Source organism: Ictalurus furcatus, chromosome 7 (genome assembly GCF_023375685.1).
Source record: "Ictalurus furcatus strain D&B chromosome 7, Billie_1.0, whole genome shotgun sequence".
Classification (NCBI taxonomy): Eukaryota; Metazoa; Chordata; class Actinopteri; order Siluriformes; family Ictaluridae; genus Ictalurus; species Ictalurus furcatus.
In genome coordinates, this window is record NC_071261.1 from 15,857,408 (window position 1) to 15,869,075 (window position 11,668).

An 11,668-nucleotide genomic window follows, 5' to 3' on the forward strand; every position below is an offset into this window, starting at 1 on the left:
CGAAACAAACACAAGGCTCTCTCACTCGCCTCAGACAGACTTCATTGAAAAGGTTGGATCGCCATGGGTTACACCAGTGCAAGTGAACAGAGGTGGTTTCTTTTAATTATTTATTCCCACTACATTGTCTTCATGAGGCAATAATCAAATGAGCAAACTTTATTTAATTTTAACATGACCCAAAGGACGCTGTTCTTATTATATGCATAATTGCGATTAGAAATAATGCTGACACTAATTAAACTTTTAGGAATAATTGGAATTAATTATCAAGCTTAATACTAAATAATGCGCAGGGGGTACTGTATGGCCATTGATCCTGTTATGCCATTCAGTGTCACTGGCTGTTAATATAAAGTTGGCTTCATCATTTGGTGGTTTGTTACATTTTAGTCTGTGGAGATTCATGTCTGATTTGTGTGGTCTCTGATTGTGGTGCTCTGATTGACTTAACCATGTTCCTGGGACATACAAACACGTATGTTATGACTGGAATCAATTAACTCCTATTGTCCCCCTCTTATTGTCCTAAAGCAGATGTCTTCTTTTTCTATGGAGTGACAGGTGGTCATTTGCATTGGCCTATAGGAACAGTATGTATAGTAGAAATACTTCTTCATTGCACTTAAGTATATTCTGGAATATTTCTACTTTACTCCATTGTAAAAGTTTGCATCAAATTTAAACTTTTACTTCACAACTTCTAATTGTTCCTTACTTTACATTTTAAAAGCAAAGTTTAAAAACTTTTACTCGGACCAACTTGCTCTGTCACCCTTCTTACTAAATAAATTGTTAAATTAGCAGAAATTAGTAAATACACTTATTCATTTGCATACAATTTTATCTAAAGTGACCTACATTCAAAAGAGGATACAATTGAAGGTTAAGGGCTTTACTCAAGAGCCCAGTATTGGATATCAGGCTGTTCTGGGATTCAAATTCACAATCTTCCCATCATTAACATGGAGCTTTATCTACCGCTGCCCCACAAATACACAGAGCACGTACAGTATCAAGCTTAATTCTGTGAATCATTCAGCTATATGTGGGTGATACATTAAAAGAAAAAAAACAAACAAACATAACCACTCGTTTATGTTATGGGAGACATTTTCCCCTTAAAGGGAAGAGTCACTGCAATGTAATATGATTCTGACTGATCACCTTTATCGTTTGAAAAACATTTATACTCTGAGGGAAGTCTTCTCTTCCAGCATGATAATTTCCACATCCACAGGCCATAAAAGCTCACTCAGTGTGTTTGATGACTATGAAAACTAGGTAAATCAGATAGATAGAGAGAGAGAGAGAGAGAGAAAGAGAGAGAGAATTACAGATATAACACATGACACCAAATACTAACAAGACACATTTATTTGTAAATGCCTTCACAGTCAGCAGATCTCAACTTAATTGGGAGATTTTAGACTGATGTGTCCACTTACTCTGTAACCATCATCAAAACACCAATTGAGGGAATATCTTTGGGAAGAAAGGTGTTCATGCCTCCAGTACACTTCCAGACACTTGTAGAGTATGTGCCAAGGTCCATTGCAGATGTTCTGGTGGATCCTGGTGGCCCAACGCCATACCTAAACAGTTTATTATGGTTTTTCCTTTAATTTGTCACCTGTCCATAGCTATTTGCACCCACTTAACTTGGTTATCTGTCATTATGACAACCTTGTGCTGCATGAATAGTATCAGTACACATCAGATCATGTCAAGTGTTTGTCAGGTAATGTTTTGTAATTATTTTGTCTGTTCATGGGTGACTGTAATAGGTCTAGTAGTTCATACATTTGAAAGTCTGAGTTAATGAATATAGAGATGAATTATCTGGCGTAAACATAGGGCAGGTTCACCTTTTCTCTTATCAATTTGTGAGAAACCAATTTGACCATATATAAACCATATTAAACAATATGGAATGATCATTGGGAACTTTAGACCCAATATTCTGCAATTATAGGGACCCAATTTTTTATTATAAAATAATAAAAATCATAGGTTCATAAAATCATAGTTTTAAGAACATAATCTATTTTATAAAGTACCAACACCTGCCAAACCCGGACCTTGGAATTATAAGATTTTATATGTCTTTAAAAAAAACACGACTTAATGTTATAATGTTATTTATATAGTGAGAAATTAAAAATCAAAATCAATTTTGGAATTTAACCAATTTATATTAAGTTATTAGAGCTAAGTGCTTATTATTTCTGAACCTACACAGAACCTAAACCAGTCATACTGTGTTAAAATGTAGAGCTGCAATATTTTGCATCATGCTGATTTCTTAATTTTCTTAAAATTAATTTATTAAAGTGTTCTTTTTATATTTAGAAAATACTTTTTAAGTTGAGAATAATAGAGTTTTAGATTAGAAAATGAACAAACTCCTACAATGGATCAGCCATAAAATTGAAACCATTGACAGGTGAATTGAATAACACTGATTATCTCATTACAGAGGCACCTGTCAAGGGGTGGGATATATTAGGCAGCAAGTCAACAGTCAGTTCTCAACATGTGTTGAAAGCAGGAAAAATGGGCAAGCGTAAGGATCTAAGAGACTTTGACAAGGGCCAAATTGTGATGGCTAGACGACTGGGTCAGAGCATCTCCAAAACGGCAGTCTTTATGGGATGTTCCCGGTATGCAGTGGTTAATAGGAAGGACAACCGGTGAACCGGAGACAGGGTCATGGGCACCCAAAGCTTGTTGATGTGCATGGGGAGTGAAGGCTAGCCTGTCTGGTCCAATCCCACAGAAGAGCTACTGTAGCACAAATTGCTGAAAAAGTTAATGCTGGCTATGATAGAAAGGTGTCAGAACACACAATACATCTCAGCTTGCTGCATATTGGACTGCGTAGCCGCAGACCGGTCAGAGTGCCCATGCTGACCCCTGTCCACCACTGGAAGCACCTACAACGGGCATGTGAGCATTATAACTGGATCATGGAGCAATGGAAGAAGGTGACCTGATCTGATGAATTACATTTTCCTTTACTTCATGTGGATGGCTGAATGTGTGTGCACCCCTTACCTGGGGAAGAGATGGCACCAGGATGCACTATGGGAAGAAAGTGATGGTCTGGGCCATGTTTTGCTGGGAAACCTTGGGTCCTGGCCTGTACCTAGGCATTGTTGCAAACCAAGTACACCCCTTCATAGCAGCGGTATTCACTAATGGCAGTGTCCTCTTTCAGCAGGATAATGCTTCCTGCCACACTGCAAAAATTGTTCAGAAATGGTTTGAGGAACATGACAGAGTTCAAGATGTTGACTTGGACTCCAAATTCTCCAGATCTCAATCTGATCGAGCATCTGTGGGATGTGCTGGGCAAACAAGTCTGATCCATCGAGGGCCCCACCTCCCAACTTATAGGACTTAAAGGATCTGCTGCTAACGTCTTGGTGCCAGATACCACAGCACACCTTCAGAGGTCTTGTGGAGTCCAGAGATTTGGTGGCACAAGTGAGAACTACGCAATATTTGTCAGGTGGTTTTAACATTATGGCTGATTGATGTATAAGAAACCAGTATGACTGCATCATTTTAAAGCCATTCAATTAAAGTGACTTACAATCATAATAACTATAACACCTACAGCATAACTGTAGTGGTATATAGTAGATGATCTCCACCATCATGTTATGTAAAAAAAAAAAAAAAGTAAAAATAAATAAATAAATAAATGACTGACTCCCTGGCTATACTTCATGGAACCTGAGCCAACTAAGCAAAGTTGAACCGTTCAGTAATTTGAATAGAATACTGTCAGAATTTATTTACCTACATTATACCTGACTGACCCTGGCATAACTATCAAATTACCACCTGTTGTTGACATTTGCTTATAAAAAGTAGTAGAATTATTGGAATATAGCACAAACCAACATTCTCTTTTCTTGTAACTGCCAGACAGCCTGTCCCATTGGGCCTAAATTTGGTTACAGGCATTAAGTCCAGATTGCAAACCCAGACGTCTATCAAAAATGTATTCTGGGTATTCTTTAAAATCTTTAAACATTGCCTTCTGCTCAAAATGCACCAAGAAATCACTAAGTATGTGGTGTTCCATGTGCTACCCATGACTTCCATAGCCAACAGTTGTATGATCGTAGTACTTCCTGTCTTATTAAGTTTTTTTTTTTTTATCTTTATTCAATGAACTTTTATTCACGGAGTTCTTTTGGAGGATAATATCCCTTGAATAACCCCTATCAGTTATTAATTCAGCATGCTCCACCATTGTTGTTGTAACATATGACACTTAAACTATAGGTTTTAATGAATAGTCTCCCCAATTGCACAGCTACAGAAATGTGGGAAAGGTTACGGAAATATAAAGAACACCACTGCACTGAGGGGGTAGTGAGGGGGTATTCTTCAAGGCTGTGCTGCTTTGTGAAATGCCTCCTTGACCCTCGGATGCCAGTCGCACTGCGCCCCTGACTTAAAGGCATGGTCTCACACAAACCAACAATTCACTCAGAGGGAAGCAGTCACTGGCGGGAACATTCTGCGAGGAGGCGGAGGTTGGGAATTCGCAGCCGAGGGAAAAAGGTCTGGATAGGTTACAAAGAGAGTCCCAAACATGGCACAAAGCTGGCATTCACTCTCCAAAGCCCACCACGCATGCTTGGGAGGCAGGTTGACGCTCACTCTAAATGTCAAAAGTGAGAATGTTGTTCATTTGCTAGCATGTCTGAGAATCAATTGCAATGTCGCAAGAGTGGGATGAAAAGCACATGTTCAGATTCAGATCTACATGTCACGAGAGCAACTCTCAGAAGACAAGCTTTTGCGTGTTGGTATAACCTGACTGCTGCCGTTTGAGGGAAAGTCAGTGGTTAAATAAATATAGGAAAAAGTAGGGAAAAATGCTACTATGAATTACTGTAAGCAACTGCATGAAAGCTGCTATTAACAAAAGCCACCTGTAACAGTTTGAAAGCTTGGACACTCATGAAAAAGAGCAACATGATGTAAATAAGTTGATGTTATTAGATGTGTTCTTGAGTGGTTAGTTTGTGTGTGCTTGTGTGTTTTTTTTCTGAGTTTGTCATAGAATTTTGTATTAACACTTCAGTCAAACAGAATGTTACTATAAGGAATAAAACACAACCACCTGTGCTTTTATAGGGAACTAATCAATACTGGGATATGTTGTTACCACCCCAAAGCTGATTATTTTTCAATAGCACATCTCAAAGTGCTTTATTCCCCTTATACCACTGCAATTTTCCAATGATTACAAATTTTAATTAATTATAATGAGCAACATGTCATGATTGGTTACAGTTTACAAGTTATTTCACTTGTTATTGAAGCTGTAAACTGTCATTCCCATTACGAGCCTCTCTATATTTCTGCCTCTTGGAATTAATAAGACAAAAAACACTGCTTGACATGTTACAGATGAACCAGAAACTGCAAAGTGCTCTGTTCCGAAGACTCTCCCATGAAGGATAACTTACTGACACTGGGGGCTCCTTCCATAAATGTTAGATAAACATTTCCTCAGACATCATCACCATATCATCAATTACGCATATATTTTTCCTTATATAAGGAAAATATTTATAATTTGTCTTAGATTTTGGCATACAAGTCCTTGTGAATGAACAGTTACTAAATGTAAAATCGATGTTAAATCACTGAAAGCTTGCTTATGTGCAACTAAAATAAGTTAAAATGGCTCGTTAGACTAAAATTTCTCAACATTGTTAGGCAAAACTGTAAATAAACAAATCCTTCATGTGGCTTTGGTGGATGTTAACTTTAAACTAGAATTAAAGTTCCAACTAGATATCAATAACTCCAAAAATATCTTTAATAACATTCTCTCTTACTTCAGGAATCTCCCTTCGTTTAGTCTGTAACAAGCAGCTACACTGAGAGTTTTTAAATATATTTTAATACATCTGAATTCACATGGTGTTATTCCCATTAGTGTAGTATGTGTAAACAGTATACGCATAGCCATTAGTAAACTAATCTAAAAAACAAACAAACAAAAAACAACACTTTTTAATATTGGTGCAAACAAATAAGATGTATAATTTTATGAGTATGTTACAGCACACATTAAATGAATTTATCTGTCATAGATTTCTAATTTTTGCTTAATATTAAAACAGCACATAAATTCATTATATAAGAATTCCCTTTTACCTATTTAGTAAACACAAAAATGAAAGAAATTTGGAGAAAAAAAAAGACAAATTCAAACAATATGTTACCAAATGCAATAGCTTGTAAAATTTCAAAAATGTTCAATGCACCTTTTCTCTGTGTGTGGTACTGATATATATATATATATATATATATATATATATATATATATATATATATATATATATATATATATATATATATGTGTGTGTGTGTGTGTGTGAAATTTTCCTTGCAACTAAAAAGTAGAAAAATAATGGAATAAATAGAACAATCCTGGTTGTAGAGGGAAAAGGCTGAGAATACTGCATCGCCAGTCTGTATCGGTCTTCTCAGTATCTCGCTTGTGCCCCATGTAAGCGGTGTGTGATATCTGAACCGTGCCTCACTCTCATGTCTATGAAACTCCCCGCTTTTGAATGGGGAAATTAATTCCTATTTGGGCCTCCCCTCATTGACTAAAGGGGTGTCAGGGGAAGGGGGCTGAAGTGTGTGTGTCTGTGTGTGTGGAGAAGATATGGGGAGGGCTGTCCAAACTACAAGTCAAACAATATACAATAGGCAGGAATGCAAATAAAGTTTATACCGCATTTTCCCTACAAAAGCCCCTCACTGGTGTCTCACTTGCTGCACTCCTCAGGATGCCACAAAAGAGTCGTGCTCCTAATGTACACTGCTTAAAAAATTAAAGCCCTGCCTGAATAGCGTGTGTGTGTGTGTGTGTGTGTGTGTGTGTGTGTGTGTGTGTGTGTGTGTGTGTGTGTGTGTAAGAGAGAGCGAGAGAGAGGATTCCAGATCCTGATCCTGTCATTATAGGCAGCTGCGGAGGCTGGAGTCATCGCTTATGCACAGGGCCGTGTGTGTGTGTGTGTGTGTGCGCGTGTGTGTGTGTGTCTGCGTTTTCCCATAATGCAGTGTGATAAGGATTGGCCTACATGAGGCTGAGTGTGTGGCATCTGATGAAGGCTTGATTAGGTGTGTTATCTGCTGCTGAGCTGCTCCTGATGAAAGCTCCTGAAAGGGCGATGGCTGGGAAAACAGCAGACGGCTCCATCAAATGGCAGTTATGCTATGACATGACAGCCAGGACCTGGTGGATGGTAAGTCTGCCTTTTCTTCCCCCTACATATTTTTTTTTCCATACCTAATGACTAAGACGTATGCACAGGTAACCCCTCCTTCAGAGTTCATTGCTGCATTGTTGATGAGGATTGTGTTGCAAATTTTCCAAAAACTCAGACAAACACTCAAAAACCATATTGTCTTTCGAGTAACAGCAATGGTATATATATGTCATCCTACACTTAAAATAGCACAGGAATTTGTGAATATTTAGCAGAACTTGTACTTGTACTCTCACCTCTCACTGCGACCCCTCTTCAGATGTTGGTGTGTGTGTTGTTGTTCAGCGAAGTGTGTACAGGGGCCATGCATGTCGTCAGGGTCAAGCAGGTTGAGCGGGTTGCGTAACCCTGCGCTTGGCTTGATGTCAGAGGGTTAAGGCTGTGTCAGGGAGTCCACTCTATCCTCGTCAGGGGGAAAAGCAGTCTGTCACGCTGTGATAGGTTACAGATCATATCGTAATCAGCCGTGTGTTATTGTAGTCCGTGCTGGAACCAGTTTCGTGATGTGGTGAAAGCAGCAAGTGGTAACTCTGAGTAGTAGCTGTTGACTCATGAGCTCACCATTTAGGAATTGGAAAAGAAGTGAAATCCAAGTCTTCACCTTATTTCTGTGTCAGCCTTCATCCAACACCGAAATGATTTTGCTGGATTTTTCTACCTCTGCCACTGAGTCTGCTTCAAAGTTGTGTCTTGCTTCAGCCTTTTATGAATACGGTGGTTTTTAAGATATGGTCGTGCCCTGCACTTGCTGACATTTTTTTTTCTCTCTGTTTGTCCATTTTGCGCTGCTGGTGAACAATGGGCTTTTGTCTGGCCTCTGCACTAAATGAAACTACTGCTGGATCTTAGACTACTAGGAATATTAATTCCTTCTCAGTGTTCGAGGCTAACTTTTCTGCCATCAGTCAATTTAAGTCTTTAATGCTTCCATCTGTGTGTCGTTACACAAGTGCATGAGCTGGGCTGGAATTGTAACTTAATTTGAACTACTTTTATTTTTTACGCCTGATGATTATACACAGTTAGTCTGGAAAAATCTTCTTTTTTTTCAACAAAGAGGCGGTTTCTCTTTAACCTTGTTTATGCATTTGGAACTACTGTATTGTAAGAAATGTCCTTTATGTTAAAATCGTTTGTTGCATGATGTGCAATGTGCAGGACATGCAAGCTAAAATGAGTTTTACGAAAATTAAACTTTCCTAGACTTTCTAGCAAGCATAATTTGATTTAAATTTAAATAACATGCCTTCATTTAACTCATTACTATAGTTACATTCTATCTAAAACCTATTTCATTTCAATGTTATTATTATTATTATTATTATTATTATTATTATTATTATTATTATTATTATTATCTTTTCATATAATGCAAAATAAATTTGGAAAAAATGTGACATTTTTATTTGATAGAATTTACTACACAAATGTTTTCCTTTACCTGCTTAGTGTGGAACTTTAGAGACATTTGGGATTTGACAGTGTTGGTATGTTGTAAATGTGAAGTTTTGCAATAACATGGTTAAAATTCATTTTAATCAGAATATTTACCAAACCTTTAACTAATTTTAAGTGCAACACAGTGGACACAAGAAGCAGTAGATGCCTTTATTTTGTAGCTATATTAAGCTAGTAGTCCATTTATTTAATGTCATTTGTTTTAAATAAGGCTTCATTATTATTTGTTTCATTTTGGATATCCATATTGCTTTATTATATGGTTTTACCCTACTTCAAGTATTTGAACGAAATGTGGAGATGTAATTACTGCATCTTCTGTGTAAAGCTTGGTGAAACTCTGGGTTTGTGGTTTGTATGTGTACTGAAGGTACAAGAGAAAGATATCAGGTCACATGAGGACTCACCTGATGAATGCTGAACTGCATTTAAACTTACAAGTTCATTTACAGGTGATGAAGGCTATTTTACACAACGCAGTGGTTCATAAAAGGGGGTCTATAAGCATAGTCAGGCATCCATGATTTAAAAAAAATAATAAATTACAGTGAAAGGAAATCACAATTATCAAAGTTATTATATTTATTATTGTGTTCTTATAATTATTAGCTGGTTTGACAGGTCCATTCTAGTGGATGGGTTTAATTCAAGTCTTAATAACGCAAAACAAGTAAGGCTATAAATAATGGCAACTTAATGTGTTCTCTGGACAAAATATTACTGTACCCATTTAAATTATATTTGCGGAATAAATCTACACTCATGGGGTTTATTTCAAAGGTTTAGGGGTCCCTGTATATAAAAAGTTCGAGAACTGCTGACTTAAAGGATAGAAAGAGTAACTAAGACGTACAGGAAGCTGAACTGAGCAGATGCTGGGGTGGCCTGTGCAGTGTGGAAACCTGCATTTATCACTAATCCTTGTTGCCAACAGTCGTTCATTAAGGTAAACGATTATGACCACCCCCACCCGCACCCCTCAATTTTTTTTTTGACGTTTCCTCACCGTTATTTCTCAGGAAGCTCCTGTCTGGCTCGCTCTGTACAGCTGGGAGACTGATGTCAGTTTGTGTGCAGCCTCTGAGCAATCTGGCCTTCCGACGATGCTCCTGCTTTCTCGGCTGAATGTGGGTCAGAGATTAGCATAATACCAACTAATCATGAATAACATTAGCATTTACTAAGGCAGTAATTAAAAGGATTAGTGGAAGGGTAGAAATAAATGAGGAATCCTTCCAGTGGCTGTGTTTATGATATGCTCTGAAGGCTACTGGGATATAATGCTCAGGAACATGGTGTCTCATGATCACAAATGTCTTTATATATTTTTATCATTTCTTGTTGTTATGTTGGAGCAGATGACCACATGGAATTTGGGTTAAGGGTTTATGCAAAGGATAAATGCGAAATGAAAAACTGGCAAATTGTGATGAAATGGGCAGCCAAAGGGGAATTTTAGATTGAACCCCGAGTCAATTCAAATCTGGGAAGGCATGCCAGGTGATTTCTGGCTCAGACTTGTTAACTGAATGTCTCTTGCTTTAAGCGGTTATTAACATGAAGGCTGATTGTTTTGAGGAAGTCAGTATTTAGAGGTGATATTCAAACTTCTTGAACATTTCTTGAAAAGTTGTACAATAGTTAAACTATGTTTCCATTCATAGTAATGTGCTTTCATTTAATTTTTTCCTTAAACATCAACCTGCTCAGGGACAGCAGATGAAAATGAACCATTTGAACCAATCTTACACAGTTACATCATAAATACTAACGCTGATTATTTGTCCCGGATAAACAAACAAACACACAAGTAAATAAACAAGCAAACAAACAAATAAATAAATCTAAACTAGCATGATTATTACAAAAAAACATGATAGGAGTTACTGTATTGTAGGCTTTATGATGAAATAACTAATTATCTAATACGCTGGTTTTTAAAAGTTTAAATAATAGTGCATATTGATGGCATTATATTTATTACTATTGTAGTCTAATAAATTATTCTTTTTTTAGCTAACACCTTGCTGTTTCTCAGACTCACATTTATTCCCACTTTCTATTTTTAATCAGTGTAAACAGGCATTATATCAGGTTGTAATGTGTCTGAATTCACACTCAGTATCTCTTCACATTCCTCTCATAACACCATCACAGATAAGGAGAGCAGATGGCAAAAAAAAAGGAAGAGCAATAAATAGCTTGTGTTTGACCATAGTAGTTAGTTAAGAGGTTGATGAAATCTTTTGCCGTCCTGCAGCACATTTTTTTTAATGTTGTAGGTGCCACATGTCATATGTAAGTCTGAAAGCAATTTTTGTAATTAGTGTTAAAACGAGGACCTTTTCTAGTAGCATGTTAAGTCTGCGTGATCTGGGTGCTATAGCCCTGTGCACCGGCGCCTGACGAGGATCTACCCTGTGTAATTAACAGAAAAATGGGTCTCTTTGTTGCCAAAAGGGTCAGTGGGAGATGGAAGGAGATGTAAGATTAGGACGAGAAAGCAGATAAGAGGCCCTGGAACACAGCACCCGGTTTATATAAGGATGGAATGGCACATCTGAAATGTCTGTAGTACCAGGACACTTACTTGAGTCTTACATAAGTGTAAAAAGCAATTAAAAAAAAGTCAAACACAGTGTAGCATTTGTTTTGCATGTTTTATATATTCTGTTTGTTGCATCACTTTTAAGCTGGAACTGTCATGTTCTGTGCTTTTTTAAATCAGTGGCTAAAATTACAGGAAAAGTGAAACTGTCATGTATTAGTGCGTACATCCCAACAGATGAGGTTTATGAAGTGACGTGTTTAATGAAGACATAATATGAGAGGCCAGCAGAAACGCACATTTCATGCGCACTTGTCATGTCAATCAAGACCCATTGAATTAGCGG

At 37.4% G+C, this 11,668-nt stretch overlaps 1 protein-coding gene across 1 annotated transcript in view; it reads left to right on the forward strand.

The window, feature by feature from the left end:
• Window positions 1-6,985: 6,985 nt before the first annotated feature.
• Window positions 6,986-11,668, forward strand: part of LOC128609960 (nuclear factor 1 B-type) — a 105,527-nt gene continuing 100,844 nt past the window's right edge. The window contains exon 1 of the mRNA XM_053628917.1: window positions 6,986-7,292. Within this exon, the coding sequence (XP_053484892.1) occupies window positions 7,197-7,292 (96 nt within the window). The 5' untranslated portion in view covers window positions 6,986-7,196. The remainder of the gene's footprint in view (window positions 7,293-11,668) is intronic.